The sequence below is a fragment of the Pelodiscus sinensis genome, chromosome 26, assembly GCF_049634645.1.
Source record: "Pelodiscus sinensis isolate JC-2024 chromosome 26, ASM4963464v1, whole genome shotgun sequence".
Classification (NCBI taxonomy): Eukaryota; Metazoa; Chordata; order Testudines; family Trionychidae; genus Pelodiscus; species Pelodiscus sinensis.
In genome coordinates this window covers 1,003,939-1,028,060 of record NC_134736.1, presented here as the reverse complement: position 1 = coordinate 1,028,060, position 24,122 = coordinate 1,003,939, and the positions used below count along the sequence as shown (strand labels likewise).

The window sequence follows — 24,122 nt, the reverse complement described above, 5'->3', positions numbered from 1 at the left end:
GCACTACATGTGATCATTTGGCTAGGGATCAAAAATTACCTTCCAGAATTCAGTGGTGCCAATGTGTTTGCCCCTCATTTACACTGATCACTGGGGCTTTTGATTATAAGGGTCAGACTGAAAGAAATTTCAAATCTGACTCATATTTCCGAAGACCAGAAATCATTGTGCACCTTTTTATTGGTGTTTAGCTGCAAGTGCACAACATCACAACAAAAGGCAGGGACATTTAGTGCGTTATAAGGTGGGTGGCCTGTGGCACTAGGGGACAGACATTCAGAAATGAGTGCTTGCAATTCCAAGTTAAGGCACCAGGAATTCTTAAGTGTACTGCACCTTTGAAAACCAGAACTTATGTACCTGCAGAATGTGTGCTGTCTTGGGAGATTTGCTTTGTCTGTGTCTGACTTGGGAACTTTCCTGTTTTATGGAATTGGGTGTCAAAACAGGTTATCTAAATCAGCCTGGCTTTGTTATTTCTGAGACCTCTGTTGCCGGGGTGTTTGTTGCCTGAGCACCAAACAAAATCATGAGCTGACTTATTGATCCTGGAGGTAAGATATCCTCGTGTACACTGTGTTCATGCTCTTCATTTGTTCCTATTTCTGTGTGCAATCACATTCATGGCAACAGTAGGGGCAGGTAAACTTTGTCTTCTGCCTGAGGCGGTATTTGCCATTCCGCAGTATGGCGTTTGGGAGACTTCTTTCACTGACTCGCTGTGCAGTCTCGGCCCTGTGCTCTACCTCTGTAGTGGGAACAGTAACACTTACTCACCCTTGCTGAATGCTCTGTGATAGATTAGTAAGAGCTCTGTGCAATTTCAAAGTACTTCTGATGTTCTATAAATAGGGGATGGAAGAGTTACACCGGTTCAGCACGTAGCTGATATAACAGAAAATTTGCCACCTATATTGGACTAGGGCAAAAGAGCCACAACGGATGAGCAGGCACAAGCATGCAGTAGTGTGCCTCACTGAGAGACTGCTTCTCTCGGATAAGCCAAAATCTTCAACCTTCACTCTTCCTATAGTCCTTCTCTCGGAGGATTAACCGCTAGTGACTGAGAGCGATCACGGCGTGCTGTTGGGAATGCAGGTGCTTTCGATTAGGTCAGAAGTTTGGCTGCAGAAGGATAGCGTGCTCAGCCAGTCCTTTGGGATTCTCTTTGGCCAATCAAATTCCCCTTTTTGCTCCAGACTGCCCCAATGTATCTGTGTTTCTTTTCCAGAATGAAGAATCCTCACCTACGAGCCAAGCTGGCCGAAGTGTTGGAAGCAGTGATGCCTCACCTGGATCAGGTCCAAAACCCCCTTGTTTCCAGCATGTTCCATCGCGAGCGAGTGTTCTGCTCCTACCTACATGCTGCCCGTCTGGCTGAGGCACTTATCAAGGTCTTTGTGGACATTGAGTTTACAGGTGAGCAGGAAAGGGGAGGGATTTGTTTCTTGCTCTGAGAACAATCAATGAGAGGCTATCTGCAGGCTTTGACATACCTTGTTCTATTCAGTGGCGGCCCGTCAATACCAAGAAAAACGGCCGTTGAGGGCTTTGGAGGCGGGGGCGCCGATCGTGCATTTCGTTTAGGGCGCCAGTTGCCAGCAGCTCATCTAGGGCCGCTCCTGGTTCTATTGACAGTGATGCACCAACCCCAACCTAGTCAGGCTTGGTCATATCCATTAGACCATATTACACAGACAGCTCTCTAGCAAAAATGCAGTTGTTCTGAATTGCTGATGTAGGCAAAGCTGCAACATGTCTTGAAAACACATGCTCTGGAAAGCTGCATTTCATGGTCTAATCAAGTCCCCTTAGGTAGCTGCGCCCACTAGGAGTTCCACCTTGCTCCCATTGAAGGCAGTAGCAACACTCCCATTGACTTCAGCTGGACCTGCTCTATTCAGTGGGAAACGAGCACATTTCCATACTCACAGACCTTCCATAGGTGGCTTTTCTCAGAGGCCACTTCAAGACAGTCGTATTCTTACAGCCCTCCATCTCAGCCAGCAGCCTAGTCAGGATGCTCTCCTCCCTCTGGAGCACTCAGTCACAGAGCAAGAATCACAATGGGGCAAGGAGAAGTGTTCCTGTTCCTCAACCAACCAAAGTCCACGTATGCTGCCTCCACAACATTTCTGCCCCGTTTCCCAGACCTGAGGCTCAGTGTTCGACTGGCCCTGGCACACTCATTTTATCCTGTGCTCTAACTTCATTATCGTACATTCTGAGTGCTCATCCCAAGAGGCGTCCAGCAGCTCAGCAGACTGCCTCAGCACTGTTTGTCTCACAAGCCCAGCGGTTAACCCAGCTCCCACTGAAATCAGCGATAGCCTCGCTGCTGACGTCTGTCGGAACAGCATGGAGCTCTTTGCTAGTGGGGAGGCGGGGAGATGCTCAGTGCTTCAACTTGGTTGCTCCCTCTGAGCTGATGGTGAGCACCATGTGCTATTGCCAACCACTGCCAGCACAAACAGGGAAATCCCAAGAGCTATTAGTGACTGGGGCGCTTACTTCAAGGGAAAATGGAGCAAAAGCATAGGATGTACCACTAACTTTGTAAAAGTCTGTCTGTCAGCTTTCAAAGGCACGAACATTGGTTTCTGTCCTGTTTCTTTGAGACAAACTCTCCTGGTTTTAAGGTCTATTTCTTCTGTTAACTTTAACAGCCCCTTTAAAATAGTTCAGGAACCTCTCTGATGTCACAGGTTGGGAGCGCTGAGCATTAACTAATGCAGACTGGTTGCTTTAGTTGAGTAAATCTCGCTAAGTGCACATAAAATAGTCCCGCTCTGTGAAGCGTATACAGTATTGGAGCTGCATCGCAAGAACAGATCCGGCAAAAAGGAGTCTAGTGATAGTGGCAAATTGATATTTGAAAGTAGCATTTAATCAGCTCTTGCTTCCTGGCGTTGGCTGCATTTCAGGAGCTTGCTGTGACAGTTGTTCCTTGTTGAGCAGGGTGCACTGTGAAGTCAGCTTTAGATTTTTCTCAAGGACTTGAGCAGATGTTGCTCTTCTCCAGCCTGATGCTAAGTAAGCTCCTGTCATTGACAGGGTCAGCTCCCTGGGAGACTTACTGCAGCATCGAATCTCACACATCGCTGGGAATGCAAAGAGCTCCACAGCTGTGAAGAGCTCTAGAGATGTTAAACCCTGTGCCAGTGCTTGCTGCTTAGTTGAAGCTCCCTCTCCCTTTTGCTTTTGTTCAGGGGATCCCCATCAGTTTGAGCAGAAGTTTAACTATCGTCGACCCATGTATCCCATTCTCAGATACATGTGGGGGACAGATTCATACCGGCAAAGCATAAAGGTAAGCTAATATATGCACCTCTGTGGCTTGTTTGGTATGTACAGCACCGTATAGTGTCATGTAACTCAACACTTCCGTTTGCTCTGTGGTGGAGCACTAACTCCTCCATTCTGCGTGTGACTTGTAGGGTCTGGCTGATTATGCCTCGGAGAACCTAGAGGCAATGAACCCTCCTCTCTTCCTGCGCTTCCTTAACTTGCTCATGAACGATGCCATTTTCCTGCTGGATGAAGCCATACAGGTAGGGCTTGGAAGGTGTCTTAGTTGTGGAAGTGGAAGCAGGCACAGCTCCTATATGTCAGATGGCTGATGAAGGTATCAGACCTATATCCCTCACCTTAACTCCTAGTGAGGTCTGTCTGCATCGGATGCTCTCCAAGCAGTTTGGCAGAGTTCAGCCAGACTGATCATCTGCTCAGGAGAAACCCAGAGGTGGAATAGGGAGAGATGCTGGAGAGCATAATTGAAGGGCTTTTGGACTGGGGGCTAGAACTCCAGGGCTCTGGCAGACCAGGTTCGGTATCAGGTTGAGGAGGCTAGAGAGGGAGAGGAAGCCAAAACCAAGGGAAGGATTTTCAGGTCAGGACTGAAGTCCGTTGGCTGAGTTGTGAGGAAGTCTGCCTGTTGCTTATGTGAACTATAACTGGCTCATGTGAGTCTTCTTGCAGCTTGTGATCATCAAATCCCTCTGGCCTGCTTTGCAAATGCCTTGTTATTTTAGCAGAGATGTTGCCGTCTCAAGACAGCCTCCTCCTTTGGGCTTACAAGGCATCAGACCCAGATGAACTTCTTTGTCCCTCGTGTGTGATTATTTTCTATCCACATCTTTTGAAGCTGCTGCTTGCTACTAAAAAAAGGGGCCTTGGAAGCTCAGTTGTATGTCCTGTGGTGGAAGTGTGAGCCTGGCAGTACAGATGTGATCCACCTGCCTGAGTGTTTTTTAGGCTGTTCCTAATGTTGCTTTGCTTTAAAAGAAGGTGCTGTGTTTTTGTTTGTTAAATACATGTGGTCATGGGAGCCCTGTGTAAGCGTGGAGAGAAAAGCTCCTGTCATTGACAAGGTTGGCTCACAGTGAGACTTACTGCTGCCTGGAACTCTGCAGTGTGAGATCAGGAGAGCAAAGAGCTCCACAGCTGTAATGAAACTTCCAAGTTACTTCTATGTTGTGGCTGAATCTGATTTAACCCCAAGGAATGACATTGTCAATGAATCCTCTTCACCCTTCACTTGGTCCTTCTCCACCCACCTCCCACTTTTTAGCTCCTACTTTCCTCTTTTCTTTGTGAGGCCCCAGGGAATTGCTGCTTATTCGGTTGCAGTGAACGAGGCCTGTTCGGAATCTGTCAGTCAGCAGCACTTCTGCGGGTAGTAGGAAGCACGTGAGAACTTGTGCTGACCTGGCAAAGGAGAAGCCTAGTCTGGAAAGTAGGTTCTATTATAACTGGCACCCAGAACCCTGGGCTAAATTATTTCCTTTCTTGATTTTGGTTTCACTGTGTAATTGGCGCTAGTGAAAAATACCCAATTAAAGTACCAGAGACTTAAACCCTCTGTTTATCAACAAGCCACATTCATTACAAGCAGCAGCAATTAAGGCTTTCCCCCAAACTGCTCTGTCAAGGGGCTTCAGCCTAGCCTCAAGGGAGGTGAGGAGTGCCTCCACGGTCCAATTCAACCCAAGTCCCTTCCTTAGGTTGCTAATTTTGTAGTGGAGTTTATCTGATGTGCACATGTGCCTTCTGGGTCTAGGAGATTTCCCAAGACCTACTGAACTCATGGAATAATTTCCCATGTAAGAGAGGATGAAAGCATTCTGAGCTTGCCAGGATTACTAAGTAGACCACACTGCTCAATTCCTCTGCTTTATCTTTACAGTACCTCAGTAAGATAAAAGTTCAGCAGATAGAGAAGGACCGTGGTGAGTGGGACAGCCTGTCCCCAGAGGCTCGTAGGGAGAAGGAGTCCAGTCTGCAAATGTTTGGTCAGCTGGCTCGCTTCCACAACATCATGTCCAATGAAACCATTGGAACTCTGGCCTTTCTGACCTCAGGTATGGACAGCAAGCTCTCGTAGCTGGGAATGGGAGAGTGGCAGTGGTTGGGGGAGTTTTGCCTGGTTTAAGGGGTTGGTGCAGAAGGGTTGATTTTTATTTTGATGCTCAGAGAACTGTTGGCTTCCATTCCAGAAATTAAGTCCCTGTTTGTGCATCCTTTCCTTGCTGAGCGCATCATCTCCATGCTGAACTACTTCCTGCAGCACCTGGTTGGCCCTAAAATGGGAGCATTAAAAGTCAAGGATTTCAGCGAGTTTGACTTCAAACCCCAGCAGCTTGTTTCTGACATCTGTACCATCTACTTAAACCTTGGGTATGTGAGGGTATGAGAAGCTGCGGGGGAGCAACAGTCCTGGAGAACAGGACCCCTATTGCACAATGGATTCACATTGCTGGGTGGCAAAACAAAATTATTTCTGGATATTTAGTCTACTAAATCCATTAGCGCGATGCTGCTGAGCTGCTCAGGACCAAATTCTACTCTGAGCTGACTGCAGTCAGCATAAATCCAGCCAGACATTAATTTCGGTTCTAAAACTTGTTTTTAAGCCATCACCCGCCATCTGAACAATTAAATCTTTAAGCCTCAATGGGAGACTACAAATAATGGAGAATCTGTGAATTAAGTATAGCAGTCTTTTCAATAGGAAATCTGACCAGTATCATGCATTTTTATGTGATCTAGGTAGCTCTGATTACACTGGGAGCTGACCTCTGCTAGCTATGATTGTGTTTACACATGGTTGTGGGTAGCAGAATTCTCTCATGATCCCCTGTCCAGTGTGATGGTTTTGTATTTTGTGATATTTTTGTCTTGTCTTTTTTTTTAATTATGGTAACCACTCTATGCCATACATTGGCTCCTTGTAGCATAGAGAACCTCCCCTTCCCCCATCCGCACTAGCCAGGGAAAACACCTACAACCTTGGCAGCAGTAACAGACTTTAAATATGGCTGTAGCTAGTGTAAAACCTATCCGAGCATAGAGACGGTCTAGGAGAAACTACTCAGCTGTTACAGTGAGGTGTGTCTCCTTTCACATTGCCATCTCCTGTGTATATTTTACTGAAATAATTCAGCTGCTGTGTGGGGAGATGTCTCTGCAATCTCGCAAATCACTCTTTCCACAAATCCCAACGCTTATGTTCTTTTTCTTTCTGTAATTGTGGTTCAGCGATGCAGAGAATTTCTGCGCCACGGTGCCCAAGGATGGGCGCTCCTATTCGCCGATGCTGTTTGCTCAGACAGTCAGAGTCCTAAAGAAAATCAATAAGCCTGGGGACATGATCGTGGCTTTCAGTAACCTGGCCGAACGGATCAAGGTGAGAGAGGAAAAGGACGACACTATTGGTGCTGTCAGCCATTTATCAATGCTTCTGCTAAGCAGAGTTCTCTATTGATATTTCACTGTGAAAGTTCTTGAATGTGCCCCTCGCTTCTTAACTGATCTCTCTCTCTCTCTCTCTCTCCCTTGCAAAACCCACTCACATTCTTCAGTCTCACTCTGGCTTCCCATCCCAGTATACCTCCTGGGATTCTCGCCCATTCACCGGGTCATTCTGTTCACTGACTCCACTTCCCTGTTTCTTTGCCCAGGCAGCCCCATGTCTCCTGGCTTCTTGTCACATTTATTTCCCATTCCTCCAGCCATTGGTTTCCAGTCTCTTGTTCAGCCAGTCCAAGTCTCTTCCCACCCACTGACTCCCAGCTTCCCTCTCCCCTCCAGTCTGCCTCTCATCCTCCTCGTGCCAGTCTGTTTCTCCCACCTCTGCACGGTCTTCCTTGACCCCCTTCGCATTCAGACTAGGCAGCTTCCTCTTACTGCCTGGGTAGCAGCAGCAGCAACGGCACTGAAGGTATGTCTGCACAGGGATAAAAGGCATGTGTCTGACCAGGGTCAGCAGACTAAGGCTTGCAAAGCTGAAAAATCATTGGCGCTAAAGCTCTGGGACTCTGTGAATGGGAGGATCCTAGATTCCAAACTAAGCCTCAGTGTCTACACAGCAGTTTCTAGCCCTACTGCTTGAGCCAGCCCTACTGTGGATCTTTTATTTCTACAAATGCAGAAGGGAGAGATTCTCTCCTGTTCCTTACCATGCCCAGACCTTGCATAGCTCACAGCAGCGTAGAGGTGCAGTTTTGGATAAACTCTTACTCAGACCCAGGCTGAGGATGCCCAGTGCAGACAGAACTTAAAAATTAAGAGATTTCTAATGAACTACAATCCCTCTTTCCCCCCCACCCTGGCCAAATATGAGCAGAATCTTACAAGGATGGCAAAAGCTGCATCCCTGATACCCTGGCTACCTCCCCACCAAATTTCAAGCCCCTACTCCAAAGTGTGGTAATACTAGAACGTTTCAAAGAAAAGTTTGCCTGAATATTTTTAAATGGTAAAAACGACGTTTTCCTTGCCTTCATCTTGGAGCTGGCTGAACAGTTTTGACTGAAATTCTCCACACACAAAAAAATTAAGCCTAAGGCAGACACCAGCCATGTAAAAATTCAGCACAAACAGTTACAAATTGGCAAAGTTATAAGGAATGAGAAGAGGGTCTTAAAATATGAAGGGTGCATAGGGCAACATGAACAATAGGGTTAGAATTCCACCTCCACTTGTAATATGTGTACATAGCTTTGTAAACGTGCAATGTTTTACAAACCAATAAAAGATTATCCCTGATGTGAAGAGGTTAGTATGCTGTACAAGACAGTAAGCTGTAACAACTTCTGGAAATCCCCTCAGAGCTAGCCTGTCTCAGCTTCCACAAAGGTTTTGCTGGAAAATTAAAACTATGATGCTAATCAGTAACGATAGCCATGCTCCTCCAAAAAGCTTCCACACCCAATTTTGCCCTACAAGGCTTCTGTCCAGACAAGCAATAGCTGACAACTGTCTTCCAATAGATACTTATATTCTTAATGTTTTTGCTGTGTCTGAAATTGAAACCAGGAACTGATTTACATTTTGATGATATTTTAACAACTGTAACTATGCAAATGAAAGAACCATTAGACTTCTGGAGTTTGCAGAAGCAAAGCTGTGCACCCAGTGTTTATTTGCATGCCACAGCTGCGATATGTTATCTGGGTTCCTGCTGTTTCTTAGCCATCTTGGTGTCTGAGCTCTGGATATAAACCAAAAGATTTGGCAGAGCATCTGGTTATGTGCATGGTCACCTTCTGCCAGATAGTTTACAAGTAAGAAGTGGTGCCAGACTTTCTGCATTGTTAGGCTCCTCTCCTTTGTGAATACGAGAATTTAAGCTGCTTGACAAATTTTCACAAAGCCTAGTGTTAGTAGCTGTGCATGTATCTACCAGTCTCTTGCAGATCGACAGCAGCAAGAAGAGGAGACCTATGCAGATGCGTGTGATGAATTCCTGGATCCTATCATGAGCACTTTAATGTCTGACCCGGTGATCCTGCCATCTTCCCGAGTCACTGTGGATAGGTCAACAATAGCCAGGCATCTCCTCAGGTATTCAAGAAAAGTTAATTGCATCTGAATGAGGAGTTCAGCGATTCACTAAGAGCAGAGGATCCGGGTCCCTGGGCAAGTTGGGAGGAAGTTGGCTTTGTTCTCCCAGAAGGGGCAGGGCCTTGGGTTCAAGAGGCAGGGCAGGGGCAGTCAGCTCTGAATGCTGCCCAAATTGCGGCACATCTAGGGTTGCCAAATGGTTTAACCAAAAATACCAACCCCCCCCCCCCCCCCCCCCACACACACACACCAAAAAAAAAAACCATCAGGGAAAAAATTCTTTTAGGGGAAAAAAAGGTGGGAGACCAAAGTTGTTGAGCCAAAAAAAAAAGGATCCCGAGAGTTATTTAAAAAAAAAAAAAAATTAAAAAACCCCAGCATGGCCCCTTTAAGACCAGGTGCTGGGCTCTGCCTCTCCTAACAGGCTGCCGGCAGCCGGTGGCCATCTTCTCTCCCTGCTCTGGACCAGACAGCTCCTCTGCAGTATCAGGTAAGTGAGAGGGATGGGCTGGACCTGGCCCGGTTGCTGAGTGTGTATAGGGTTGCCAGGTGTCTAATATTAACCCCAACAGTCTAGTATTTTCACCTCCTGGCAAGGAAAAAAAATTCAGAAAATACCAGATGTCCTGTATTTTCTGATTTTTTTTTTTTTTTTTTTTAAACCAGACAGGAGGTGAAAATACCAGACTATCCGGGTCAATACTGGACAACTGGCAACCCTAGGCATGTCCCCCCCCGCCCTAACCCTCAGCGCTGTCTGGAACGTGAGACATGGGGCTCCAGCAGCGATTAAAGGGTCCGGGCTCTTTTGAATTATCGGACCCTGCAGTTTGCTGGGGAGGAGTTGGTGTTTTTGCTGTCAGAAGTTGGGACAGGACCACGTGGCCATTCCCATGCATGTGTACAGCCATTCTCCTTTACAAATTTCCCACGGTTATTCTAGAGCCTAAGATCTTAGCTATGTTGGATTTGCAAGTGGCTATAATCCATCTGTTTTCAAAAGTGCTAACGATTTATTAGCCAGGTGTAGTTTGTATGCCTGGACCCTATGGCATTGTGCAGACCACATTTTTGCTTGTGTTTTTAATGAAATAAAGCACAGGAGAGGTGCTCCAGCCTACAAATTGAAGTTGGGGGGTGGGAGGAGAATATTAAGACTTTTTAATTTAAAAGCAATTTGAATATTAGGAAAACTGCAGGTGTTTCTTCATTCTGATTGTAGGTTGAGCATGTTAGTGAGTACAGATAAAAACCAGAAATGTTTTCCAATAAAAGCATGAGCATAGGAGATTTGCTTTTTTTCATCCAAGTAGTAGCACATTTTAATCTGTGTATAAATAATCATCTTCTGTGTGTTATGAATCAGAGGTTTAGTAGCTGGTCTGTGTTGTGCTTTGTTCTCTCTAATACTGTTGTATACTCTTGTACTTAGGTGTATTGTGAACCTAGACATTTTAGTCTCAGATGCACCTCTGAAAATGATGAGAATGGTGGTGTCTGACTTTTGGAGGATGTTTGGTGAAGCCTAATGATTACATGTAGTGGACTAGTATCTATAGGCAGGTCTGATTCACTTGATGGAACAGTGGCTGTGCATGTCTGTGGACCATGTTTTTGGCTTCATATGGTTACTTTTTAATCATAAAACAGTAGTCATAGACTGAGTCTCCTGGACTTTCTCTCTTTCTTACAGTGACCAGACAGATCCTTTCAATCGCAGCCCCCTCACTATGGACCAGATCAGACCAAACATAGAACTAAAGGAGAAGATCCAGCAATGGCTTGCAGAGAGGAAAAAGCAGAAAGAGCAGCTAGAGAACACACTAAAATGAACAAATGAAAAAACATCCTGACAAATGAACAAAAGTTTATTTGCAAGAGTGAAATCCCCTTGCAGAGACAATGGCTGGTGCTCCAGAGAATCTGTGAATCAGTGCTACAGTCTACTCTTTAACCACGATTGCATTTAGTGCATTGCCACTAGACCAGGAGCCTTGCTTAGGCCCTTCCTTTTATCCCCTTCTATTTTTTGTTTCCATTAAGTCTTTTAAAAAATATCAGAACCCTCAACTACATCACAAATTCTCAGCTCAAGAATCCTATGGTCCCTTCTTGCACTGTTGGCCACTGGTTAATTTTCTTGTGTTTGTTCTTCACAGCATTCACTGTGTTTTAATGAATGTCATGTCACACATTTCAGTGGCTGTTAGCCACCACAAAATCTCTCTTCTTCTGGTACTGCTGCTTTGGCTCCAGACCTATTCAAACTATGTAATGTTCTATCATACTATGTTTAGTGTGGAAAAAAAATTGTGTGTCCACAGCAGCCCTTAAATTAGATGTGTGTGAGGATGGAAGAGGTTCTCTTATGCAGTGTTGTCTGTAAATATTGGTTGAATACAAGGGTTGACGTTCAGCGTGGTCCATGGCAATGGGGCAGCACTGAAATTGAAACATTTAGAACACCATCTGAAAGTTGGATGTGACTGAAAGGTAGGGATAGTCGAATGGTTCAGCAGCTTCTGTAACAAAACCCTCACGGGGAATAAGGAGGTCATGCTGGGAAAAAGGAGCGTAGGTTTAGAAAAGCCTCTCACTTGGCTGCTGGGGACTCTTACTAATGATCGGTTACCTGCTGTTTTGTTCAAGGAGCAACCATGCAGGAACCCACCATACCCAGACACAGAGGATAAGCTTTTCTCAATGGGGTTCTGAGAGTCTCCATATGATTTAAATTAACCTTAATTAGTAATGGTTTAAGAGCCTATTGGAAATGGCACTGTCTGTGCATTGTGTACATACTCATTCAAGTACACTATAAATCCTGCCTACATTTATATTGTACTTTGTGCATGTTAATATGTAGCCAGTGTGTATATATCCTTAGACATATGCTTTATCAATAAAAATGTCAGGCTTCAAGTCATTTTGAAGTTAATGTGTATTTGGTCTTAAGATGAGTTTGTTCTGAATGTAGGATCAGGGTCAGGTATAACTTCTCTCAACACTTCATCTCTCTGTACAACTACAACACTGATTTTCCCCCCAGCTATGGTGATAACATTACCCTTGGGTTGGGGATGTGCCTTACAAAAATTTTAGCATTTCTTTTTGAACAAAAACTAAGAGCAAAGCTTGGGCTCTTACTGCAGGTGCTTTCAAGAATTGGTTAAAATTAACACGTCAGAAAAGGTCTTAAAACACATAATCCTTGAGTCTCCTGTGTATGTATTCATGCAAGCCTAGAAATACCAGAATTTGAAGCTAAATAGTTTAATATGTATGTTTTATTCTTGGTGGGTAGGTATGTTGATTAGTTATACCTATGAAATAGGCTTACTAGTCAGTTTGTGGGAAGAGGAGGGTTTGTGCTGGGAAGTAGCATTACAAGGACTCATACTCATAGACTTTAAGGTCAGAAGGGATCATTATGATCATCTAGTCTAGTGCAGGCCACAGAATCTCACCCACCCCTCTTAGAATAATCCTCTCACCTATGTCTCAGATATTGAAGCCTTCAAATACTTTGAAGACCCCAAGATGCAGAGAATCCTCCAGCTGTGATCTGTGCCCCATGCTACAGAGGAAGGCAAAAAACCTCCAGGGCCTCTGCCAATCTACCCTGGAGGAAAATTCCTTCCCGACCCCAAATATGGTGATCAGCTAAACCCTGAGCATGTGGGCAAGACTCATCAGCCAGACACCCAGAAAGTTCTCTATAGTAACTACTATCATCCCTCCATTGACCTATTTCCCACTGATAATGAATGGTCAATTAGTTACCAAGATCATGTTATCTCATCAAACCATCCCCTTATCATAGAACTGGAAGAGACACCAGGTCATCAAGTCCAGCCCCCTGCTCTAGGCAGAACAACTGGAGCTACATCACCAGGCACAAAAGAAGAAACATTCGCCCCCAGGGGCCTAGCTTCAGTCCATACGCTGCAGTTTGCTACTTCAGAGGATTTCACCAAGGAGGTCACCGAGATTCCCTGTAATGTTTCTCTCCTGAGTTTGCAAATGCTAAATGATGGAAGCGGGGGCACTTACACGCTGCGAGGCCACGTGAGAGGGGAACAAGCATGTTGGAGGCTGCCCGCGTGAAGGAGCTGATGCCAACGCTGCAGCCCAATGAGCAATTGGACAGAAGTGGCATTTGGGCAGGGCACGAGCCAGAGGGTTTGCTACCCGACCGGCTTCTGCTAACGGGTTTGCAAATAGTCCCCCGCAGGAGACGGGCTGCAGTGTAGCGGGGAGCGTCTCGCGGGCCCACTGCGGCCACAGGACGGGCCTGGCTTCTGCGCATGTGCCCCTTTGGCTCCCTCGCGCGTGAGCAGCCCCGCGCGTGGCCGATAGGTGACCGTGGCGGGCGCCTGATCAAAACGTTACCTCTGCGGGGGAGGGGAAAGGCCCCCGCTGCCCGCCTGGGGGCGTGGCCAGCGGGCGGCGGCGACAGGCGCTGCCGGGGCAGCCCGCGCGCAGGGGGCCTGAGGGGTCCTGCTGTAGGTGACATTCAGCCTCCGGCTCCTGCCTCAGCCGCTGCTCGCGCCGGTTCCGCCATGGCCCAGGCCGCCCAGAGGCTGGTGCGGCGCGTCGTCAGCCAGGGCCCGCAGCTCGTCAGCGGTGAGCGCGGGGGCGGGGCGCGGGCCGGTCTCGCTCGCAGCCGCTTCTAGGCCCGATGCTTCCCCGCCGAGCCCGGCCTCGCGCTGCGCCTGGGCTCGGGCCCCGCCGGGAGCGTTCCTGCGGGGCGGCTGGCGCGTGTCCCAGGCCGGTCCCGCCGCGCCGGCTCTAGGGCTCGGCCGCACTTCGCTGCGGGAGGGTCGTTGTCCCGGTGACTCCCGCTCCGTCCCGCGGGCTGCTCTTAATTTAAATGAGCCGGAGGCTGCGGCCTAGTGGTTCGCGTCAGTGCAAAGGGCGAGCTAAAGTCGCGGAACTTGCTTCGTGCGAGGTTCTGTCGGACTTTACTGACGGATCGGACCGTGCGGTCAGCGGGTACACGAGCTAAAGGGCGGGGGGAATAACCCGCAGACCAGCTTTAAATTGAGATCTGCAGCGGAGAAAACACCCCTGTGCAGCCTCTTTCTTCCAAATTAATGCTTCTCGGCGAGCTTTATAAAAGGAGGCATTTCCCTATTCTAGTGATGGGGGGAATTGAGTTGCAGCTATGAAGTGATTTCCAAAGGTCACGTAGCAGCCCATCTAACGTGGCATTGCAGTTGGAGTGGAAAGGGGTTATAAGCAATTGGGCAGGAATGCACTTAGTAGCCATGTTTCCAGAGGTACTGAGCACCTGTACGTTTCATGGAAGTCTGAGAAGGATGAGTGTCTAATACTCAATGAAATCAGGTCTTTTCAACACAAGATGGATCCTCACAACATCCTCCTTCTACCCAAAAGAAACCAATTTGAAAACACACAAAATAATCTGTCCGCAGCCCTGCACACATACCCAAAATTCCATTGTCGGTGGATTTTGTTATTAGTTTCATCTGGTACACACATGCTGTAGTGATCAGCCATGATATAAAACCAGATTAGAACTGCTTTTCCTCTAAACGTACAGGTGTAAGGGCAAAGTTTGAGATGCATAGATTGCACTAACTTTTGCTCCTATATTTGAGGTTAGGATGTAGTGATAAGGAAAATGCTGAGAGATGCAGGATGTGGTGGACTTCTAGTGGGTTGTCAGGCTACCAAGTTGCTAAAAGCAAATAGATAACCTTTGTTTTTGCTAACAAGCTATATCTCTTGAGAATTCTGGCTCTTCCTATTCTTCTGTTCTATGCATGTCTTGATACAAGTTTCTTGTACTTCTGGCTCTTTCCTCTTGAGAGCTTTGTAATTGCAATGCATCTTTGCCTATGTTAGCCGAGGTCCTTTTCTATATGAAAGGTATGATCTACTTTAAAAGGTTTTCATTTAAAAATACTGCATTCTGCTTGTCCAGCTGGGGGTGTATCTCTGGCCTTAATATGTTTGGAGGAAGGTCATACCTTTTCGATCTTTGATTCTATCGAAGGCCAAGGAATATTGTCTAAGTATTAAGTATGAAGTAGTCTTTAGCAAAACTTTATTCCTGAGAGTTTAAAATAAGTGGCTCTGTTGAACTAATATTAGCTTACTTCATAATGTCCACAACTGAAAATGAAGTATTAATTGAAGGAGTAATTGACAAACTATGGAGAGAGTCTAAATTGAACATTTTCTGATGGTTTGAAGACCTTAGCAATACCACATGGCAGTTGAAGAAAGCGTGGGGTTTAGTGGAAAGGCTTTCAGTGGCCCAAAAGGCCATTTACTTTGGAATTTTCTCAGTTGGTGTAATAGACTGAATTTTTGATCTTCTGGAAACAGTGTAGTGTTTGTCTGAGATTTTTCATTTTATTCTGGGTTTAATTTGGAGAGCAGATCTCCCCCCTCCCCCCACTTGAATTACTTATGTGCAAGCATCCAATTGCATTCAGAATGCAAATTGAAAACAAAATCAATATTTTCTCAAGCTTATGCTGGAAGATGAAATCTACCTTCATGAGCAAGACTTCATTCAGCTGAGCTTATAGAGACTGGAGAGTTTTTACAACAGTATTACTTGAAGTCTAATTTTGAGGCCACATAGGCTGGCGTTTACCTAAGGTTTAATTTTTTGCACTATATAGTGCATAATTATCAGTAGTCAAACATTTGTGTTTTCAGTGGTCTCAGGCTTTGTAGGGATATTGTCTTAGATGCAGAATGCTGCAGATGTTCTGATTGAAATAACACTGTTTTCACATTACCACTTCCTCAGCTTTTGCAGAGAGGTAACTCTAACTCTGCCTAACTAGGAAAAGCTTAATAAAACACATTTCAACAAGTCTATCAATGGCTCTTAGCCAAGATGGTCAGGGATGCAACCTCATGCTCTGGATGTCCCTAGCTTCTGATTGCCAGAAGTAGGTGTAGATGATGGGTTACTTGATTACCTGTTCTGTTCAGTCCTTCCAAAACACCTAGCATTGGCCACAGTTAGACAGGATGCTGAGCCAGATGGACCATTGGTCTGACTGTATATGGCTGGTCTTATTAAAATTAACTGGTATGATTCTAACATCTAATTATTCATGCTTCCAATATTGATGCATGACAGTTTAAGAACAGAAACAACTAAAATGTTTTTCACTTACTCTTTCTAGTGGTAAATCATAACACTATCTGATGGCAAAACAGTGATACTACTGAGTTTCCTATACTAATCATGTGGCAACTTAGATAGCAACTGACAATTCCCAACCAGTTGATAGTTTGGTACTGATCTGAGGCCATCACATGATAAACATTTTCATACAGGCTTTGTGAATGGCTGAGTTCCTAATGATAAGTATTCTGTACCTTTAATGCTGTAAACAGCCTGTTTAAGGAGTTGTGAGCATGTTAGACCAGTAATTTCTCTCCTGGCTCCAGTAAGATTTGGAATGGAATGCCATGTGTTTATTTTAACTTAAAAACCCTCAAAAGGTTTGCGACCTGGATACTTGTATGATTGCCATTCTCCTTGTGTGGTATTGCCACAGTTGAGATCAGGAGAGGTGCTTGGCTGTGGGTTCCTTAATGTATATGAAAGCTGCTGGCAGGAATCTTGAAATTGCCATCCCACACCTGGCCAGAATCAGATCTGTTAACCTTCTGAAAATGCTGCTAAATCCACTTATTTCCTCTTTCTAAGTCTGAGGGTTTGGGCTGTGATGGATATATTTATTCGCAGTCTTTATGTTCATGGTGGGTTTTTGTTTTTGTTTTTTTTAAATTTATGGAATAGGCATCCAGAGCGCTGGTTGGGTGTGTAGTTATAATTTTTAAAATTAAATATCTGCTCGTTACCAATATGCAGCTCAGACACTTTAGATTAGGTGCATACTTGATGAAAACAGTAAATGAATGTGATGCATGAATAAATATTTGTGTCCAGTGCACACATCTGTTTCTTTTAGCTTCTAGTGGATTCATCCTGGTATTTTTCTTTTCCAGCTGCTGTGACTTACTCCAAGCCTCGTTTGGCCACATTTTGGCAATATGCCAAGGTTGAGTTGGTTCCTCCAACCCCTGCTGAGATCCCCAAGGCGATTGACAGCATGAAAGCTATGGTTAAAAGCTTTCAGTCTGGTCACCTCGCACAGCTCACAGTCAAGGTAACTGCAGGCTAAATAAGAATGGATATGAATAACCGAAGCGTGTTTCCCCAGGGGTTTCTCCAGCCAGGCTAGTTAACGCACTTTTAGCTGGGTTACATGTAGTAGCATAAAAAGCAGCCCAGAAAGTGGCTTGTGCTTGTTGTTTGACCAGAGCAGTTAACTTGCTAGTCGCTTTGTTGATAGTCTAGCCCACTGTGCATTCTTAATGAGCGCATTCTGTGAGGAGGTGGGGGGGAGGTTGAACAAATATCACTTCTGATCTTTCCACTTTTGTGTCTGCAGCTGCCTTATTTTCAAAAGGAATGAAATGCATTGTTACCCTTCTGATAGAAATGTTGGGTGAAGGTATATTGGATAATCTAGTTTGGAATTAATACTTCTGCTTGACCTAACAATCAACAGCTTAAGGATAGCTTTAAAATGCTGCTACCTTTTACAGTGCAGTGAGGAGAGATGGTGCTATGTTCTGTAACTGCTGTGTCTCATAGAATATTTTGGGAGGGGAGGGAATACGTCTTTCCTTAATAGAAACTAGGGCATTGACAAGCTGGATCAGATCAGTAGTTCTTTTAGTTCAGTACCTTTCGCCGTCAATGACAAGTTCTAGATCTAGATACTTAAGAGGAAGGTGCAAAAAACATACAGTTTGGGAGCTATGTGATAACCTGTCCCAATTAAGTTTTCCTTCTAACGCTCTATTTTTTTTTATAGGTAGCCTTATTCCCAACCTTATTAGGAGGTTTTAGTCCCTTCCCAAACTCTTGCAAATATCTATTGTAAATTTGGATATCCATGAAGTTTTCTGTCTCAATCAGTTTTTAACTTGCTGTTTTTCAGTTTCATTGAATGTCCCCTTGTTCTTGTATTGCACAATGCTAGCTGCTATTTAATTAATAAAGCAAGGTCCAATAAACCAGTCACTTCTAGGCACTTTTCCAAATAATGTACCTCCCCCCTTCCTGATCTGTAAAGAGTCATTCAGTAATAACTTCTTTTACTATAGGAATGGGAGTTCAAATTAAGAATTGTTCTCTGAACTTACCTGTAGTTCTGGGTCTTGAATTGCCTAGTCCTGGTCTTCTGACTGATGCCCCTTTAACTCTTCACACATCTCTTCCTGAAGTTACCTGTAATATTTTGTAACCTTGTTCATTTATGTTAATCTTCAAAAAGTAATTTTTAAGATAAAAATGGGTTGGCTGCATATTCCTCTGGAGTCTGGCAAATGCAGCTATATTCCAGGAACTTATTGAACTACTGACATCCTAACTTAAAAAGCTTTACTTGTGCCATGAAAAACAATAAAGCTATTCTCATAAAGAGGAGATACTCGAGTTGGGGAATTTATAGGTTGAACTGAATAGCATTTTTCATGGACCAGCTTTTCATTTCTTTACCATATTACAAGTAGTAGAATTTAGATGTGCTTTTTCTGCAGCATCCATCCACATCAATCAAATATTAACAGATACACAGATCTGCACACTAGTACTGAACAGGTATTTCGTGGGTCCAGTGTATTGCTTGGCACTAAAACTTGAATGTGTCTCAGTATTTATGCTTTAAAGCATTCTCTTTGAAGGGCTCTGGAAGCTAATCTGTACATAAGACTTGAGCGCATGTCAGTATGTGCTGTTACTACTTGGGTCATGGGGAGTAAACTCTTAGCATTCTTGGCTTTAACTAAAGATGCTGTTATCTCATGAAGTTGGGCAGCTTTCTAGCCATCACAGCCAAACTTTGTGTATGGTTAACAAAGCAAAGGAAGATGTTAATGCAATAGCAAACATTCTAAAATGTGGCTTTCTTTCTTTCAGGAAGCTCTGAGGAACGGTTTGGTGGCCACAGAGGTGCTGATGTGGTTTTACATCGGTGAGATCATAGGCAGAGGCAGCCTGATTGGATACAATGTTTGAAGACTAGTCTTGTTTCACTACTTTGTCCCCTAAGTCTTGTAACAGTGTTTGACAAAATAAAACCAGGAAATGATGTGGACATGTGGTGGTCTCTTAGTGGTGTTTACACAGTGAGCTTGTCCCCATCCTGTTAGCTTACCAATGATGGAGAAAGTATTAGTTAGTATCTAGCTGCCGGGAGGCCATCCCTCTTGAAGTTACCACAAATGAAGTTACCCCTGTGCTGCTTTGTAACACTTGAGAATGTGAATCTGTTACTGTAGCAGGCTAATTTGAATTGAAAGCTTTTTTTGTCACTTCTTTAGAACTAGCACTTGGAAAAGTTTACTGACTATGAAATCTTTTGTTCTGCTCAAGTGTTTAGAGCTGAGGAATGTGAACCTCTGATCTGCATCTCACAACCTGCATTTTTACTTTGATTCTGACAGTTTTGGCAACAGCTGTAATTGAAACGAATAAAAGCCCATAATTTAAACCATCAGACAGCAACTTAGCATCCCAGATTTATCAAATGGTATAAAAGTGATCTCTAATTCTACCCGGTTCAGTTGAAATGTCAGGTATATGTAAAGAGCTGGAAGAAAGAAAAGACAGAATAAGCCTCTGAAGTCTTCTCACAACTTGGTAGGTATACATCATCCAGTGGTCTTGCTGTGCTCCTCTGAAGGGCTTTCTAACATACAAGTACAAAAATTTCCTCACTGTGATCTTACCCATACGATTAACTCTTTTTAAAACAAGTGGGACAAGAGAGCAGTTTGTAATTGGGCAGATTGCTCCATCTTTGTTGAAAGTTTTCAAGCAATCTGATGGGAGTTTATTATTTATATTGCCATAGAAAATTGTGGGTCTCTAACAAATGAGCTGCTTTCCTCTCTTGCTTTTAGCAAGGCTAGTAGCATCTCAACTTAATATTGCCTGTTAAGCCGCCTTCAACCAAGGCAGAACTGCTAGGCGAACAGAATGTTGACATGTGTTCTGTCTACATGACATCATAAACCTAAACGAGACCGAATCCAGTGTCCCAAAGTAGTGCAAAGCATGGCTACAGGTTCCTTTAGCAGGGTCTCTAGGTGGTGAGTTTACAGCCTTGGTAGAAAAATTTTTCAAGTTTGTTGGCCCTATAACTTAGCACCTGACCTGTGCATAAATAGAAGATATTGGCTTACACTGCTGATAACTCCATGAGCACAGAAGCAAGGACAGGGGGAACAAGCACTTAATTTCCAGCAAACTTCTGCTGAAATGGACATATAAGCTCAGCTGCTTCATCGCTAAAGAAAACAATGTAGGGACTCTTTTCTCTGCTTCCAACAACATTGTACTTGCCATGACACTGGGTATTGCTGTTACTGGAAGCAAGCTGTTTCATAGCTAGCAAAAAACTAGTCTGTGTTGTAGCCAAATGTCTATGCTAGCTATTTTAATAGCAGGTCCCAATTCCCTACAACATTCTCTTGGCTTGGCCAGTGATTGAGTCTTGCTTTCAGCCCCTGGATGGGTCTCCAGTACTCTGGCTTGGCTGCCCTGTGTGACATTAGACAATTTGTGGCAGACTAAGCTAATAGATTACTGTTTGTCTCTGCAGCAGTAGCATAGGTCTCTGTTAAAATGCTTTTTTCAGTAGGAAGTCTTACATGATAAAATGTAACATCCCTGCTTTGGTATCTATTCAGAAAGCATACTTCACCTGCCAGTTGTGGGTGTAGTTGCAGGTGTTCTTCTGCATTAACATTTTGGATGGAGGAATTCATTTGAAATACTAAATGTTGAAGTTAGGCAAGTATAGCACTTAACAACCCTAATCTTAATCCCCTTGGTATTGTAAATGACCAGAATTTTTGTTTGGGTTGTAGTTACTTCCTAGACCTGGCATTTGCAGTTGGTTTCCTACTAGAGAAAGGAGAGGAGGGGGAGAACTGCACTATCATATTGATAGCACAATTCTCTGCAGTATTCTTACACTAGTAACCAGTTTGTACCTGATAGGTTGTTTAACGTTTGCCAGTCAATGACTGTCTCAGCAGATTCCCCCTTCACAAAGATGTGGTCAGTACCTACCCACCACACGCTCCAGTTCTGATATTTTGCATTTGCAGTAACTAACGTCTTTCAGTGGTGGCATCATAGTGAACTCCTTACCAAGCTTGTTATGCTATTCCTGCCCCATTCCCTAGCATGGGAGCATGTGGCTCAGACACATTTCTGTCTGCACCGAGTAAGCCCCAACAGGATTCCCTCACATCAGATGCATTCATATTAATGTGAAGAATTTCTAAGCCAAAAAGGAGAGTACCTCCCCATCCAGGAGCTCAGGCTTGATGGATTAAGCTGAGAACTACTTTAGTCTTACTACTTGTAGCCCCGTAAGAGAGCATTGTATTCTGCTCTGGAACATAAGCCATTTAAAGCTTCATTCATTGCATGCCAGCATTGCAGAATTGTACCTTTCACTCTTGGAAAGCATAATAGAAATACCAGGCTCACCTTATACAGCTCTGATGATGGAACAGGCAGCTGTACAAGTACAAAAATATCTTGCTCGCAAGTCACATGTAACAAATCTTTACAGGTGCCTGGCTGAGCCTGGGCACTGCTTTCCAGACAAAAGTAGGTAAGACAAAGGAGTGCTTTGTCAGTGCCTCCTTGGGTCATCTTGGAATAGTCTCTGAAGAGCTAATGGCAGCTGCATCTGGGTAGTGCTCTTCCTTCTGGTAGTCTACTGAACAGGGGCAAAAGCACAGAAGCTTTCAGATCTGCAGCTATGATCCTGATTAGCTGTGGTCATTAAAAATGTCAATAGTATTGCTGTAGCTACCAGAGGCCCAAGTAGTGGCTAGGCAACACAATAAAAAGATGGGTTCCTTGACACTCGTGTGTGTGGTTTTCTGTTTGGTTGGTTTTTTTTTTTTTTTTTAACCTCAGGGTCCTGCTGTAAACTCTGGGACTGATTCAGTCTCCTGCTAAATGCCATTCCTGCTGATTTTAAGACATAGAAAGATTGACCCTATGCAGCATTGCTGTATGTGGTTTTATGCCATTCCTGCTGTGTGGATGGAGTGCTTTACCATTAATCTTTTCTGTGTCTCGGCGCAGGTGTGAGTAAGCTACTCTAATTTGACTGGGGAATAGATTGGCCTATCAAGATCAGGTTGTGGGGTGCATAAAGGTGACTGTTAGCTGTGTACTTTCTTCCCCCTCTTCCCGCCCCTCCCCCACACCCTGGTCTGTGCCTCCTGAGTGCGGCAGGAAGGCATTCAGCTTTTGTGCAACAATTATTAGTGTCTCACTGCTTTTCCTTATATGAAGCTCTTCAGTACTTCCTAGCCCAAACTGCCGTATGTGGTCCTGTGTGTACCAAAATGGCTATATCTCCGTGACAGATGGCCCAACCTTGACTAAAGCCATTGTGCTACACCAGTGGTCACCAACCAGTAGATTAGGATGTCCTGGTGGATCTTGGAGCCTCTACAAGTGACCCTGACTGGTTTGGCTAAGAGGCTGTCAAGTGCCAGCACTTCAGCTACCCCTGCCTGCACTGCTGCACAGCTCCTGCCCTTTGCCTTGGAGTTGTCCTCTCTGGAGCCTCCTGCTTGCTGTGCAGGGGAGGGTGCTGGTCTCAGGGTGTGCCCCTTCCCCCCCCCCCCCCCCCCGCTCTGTATCCTATCTCTACTGAGCAGAGAGGGGGCACAACAGGACCTGAGATGGAGTTTGTTGGGTGCTTTTGGAAGTGGTGCAGGGCCAGGGCAGTGGTGAGCCTGTGTAGTCCCACTGCACCACCACCCAGGAGCTACCTGAAGTCAGCAGGGCCCAGCTGGATCACAAAACCCTACCCCAGTCACGAACCCCCTTCTGCACCCCTGCATCCGAACACCCTCCCAGAGCCTGCACCTGGAACTCCCTGTGGCCCAACAGACTGCCCCAAGCTCAGCTTAGAGCCCCTCTCACACTCCAAATTCCTTAAGCCAAGACCAGCTCCTGCACCCTAATCCTCTGCCCCAGCCTGGTGAAAGTGAGGGAGCATGGAGCAAGCAGGGAGCAGGCCCTCAGAAAAGGGGCACAGGAGGTGGGGCAGGGTATTTGGACGTGAGGTAGATCTTGGATGTAATTCAGAAAGCAATCTCGTGCTTAAAAGGTTGGAGACTGCTGTGCTACACAAACACAGTCCCTGGCTATAGTGTTCTCACTCTAACTAGTTAAGAGACAGGAAGTATCAATAGCCCCATTTTACAGAGTGGAAATAGCAGCCAGAGAGAGAGATGCATGGTTTATGTAAGCTATCCAGTCTTTCAAACTGCCATGTAGACGTGTTGCTGCCATCTTTACAGATGGTCCCAGAATTCAGAGAGCTTTAGGATGCAATGCATAAAATTGCTTTTTAAAAATAGGCATTCTCATCTTAAAATTCTCCTCAGGTGGTCTAAAGCTTTTACATCAAATGTCTAGGTTGTCTTCTGTGCTTTTGCATTTTGTTGCTTGATCCATGAAAATAAGCCTGGTTTTGGGTGCGTGTGTGGGTATGACTCATGCCTGCAACATTGGGGTGCAAATGCTGCTGGCAAGGCTTGTGGAATGGGAGCGGGGTTCTTCACAGTGGATTTAAAACAATTTGTGGCAACATTTCTGTTGCTGTTCAATTTGGATTTAGTGTGATTGCTCTTCAGAGCAGGGATCAGTTTTTGTTGCATGTGTATAGCTCCTCCACACCGTGGAGTCATTAAGTGCTGGCGTTCCAATAAATGGTGTATGGTAAAAGCCTTCTCTATGTTCCTTGCAATGCAAGCATACAAGTAGTGCCAGAGAGAACTCCACACCACTAGGACTCAGGAGTGTTTCTCCTTTCAGTTAGGCAAGTTCTGTAAGAGCCCCCAAAAGCGGTTGACTCAATCATTCACAGCTGGGACCAGTGACAGGCAAGTCTTATCAGTATAGTCCTGTGGGTGGAGCTTAGGTTGCAGAGAGGCTCTGGGACTCAGTTCCCAGCTGGCTGGAGAATGACAGTAGAGTGGAATTACGTCACCCACACTGTGTCTCAGTAGCTGACTCACAGTGGCTTTCATGCTGATAAGAGCAAGTAACCCACCCTCCCAGCAAGCAAGGAGACTGCTGTGCCAGCATCTGCATAGTGGGAGACAGGCTAAGCATGGATGGAAAATCCTGAGCTGCCTCCAGTATCCTTGTCCCTGCTTCT

General features: G+C 45.0%; 2 protein-coding genes across 4 annotated transcripts in view; both read left to right on the top strand.

The window, feature by feature from the left end:
- UBE4A (ubiquitination factor E4A) overlaps nt 1–11,770 on the top strand; it is a 32,827-nt gene extending 21,057 nt beyond the window's left edge. For 2 of the 3 annotated variants that reach the window (XM_075909789.1, XM_075909788.1), the window contains exons 13-20: nt 1,232–1,419; nt 3,210–3,310; nt 3,438–3,551; nt 5,186–5,360; nt 5,496–5,676; nt 6,538–6,685; nt 8,687–8,844; nt 10,538–11,770. In XM_075909789.1, the coding sequence (XP_075765904.1) occupies nt 1,232–1,419; nt 3,210–3,310; nt 3,438–3,551; nt 5,186–5,360; nt 5,496–5,676; nt 6,538–6,685; nt 8,687–8,844; nt 10,538–10,676 (1,204 nt within the window). In that variant the 3' untranslated portion in view covers nt 10,677–11,770. The remainder of the gene's footprint in view (nt 1–1,231; nt 1,420–3,209; nt 3,311–3,437; nt 3,552–5,185; nt 5,361–5,495; nt 5,677–6,537; nt 6,686–8,686; nt 8,845–10,537) is intronic. The other variant, XM_075909790.1, reaches the window with a different exon arrangement.
- A 1,541-nt stretch (nt 11,771–13,311) lies between these two features.
- Nucleotides 13,312–19,010, top strand: ATP5MG (ATP synthase membrane subunit g). The gene is made up of 3 exons (XM_075909791.1): nt 13,312–13,470; nt 16,852–17,012; nt 18,833–19,010. Exons 1-3 carry the CDS (start codon nt 13,407–13,409, stop codon nt 18,929–18,931), a joined length of 324 nt encoding a protein of 107 aa, XP_075765906.1. The 5' UTR covers nt 13,312–13,406; the 3' UTR covers nt 18,932–19,010.
- Nucleotides 19,011–24,122: the final 5,112 nt, after the last annotated feature.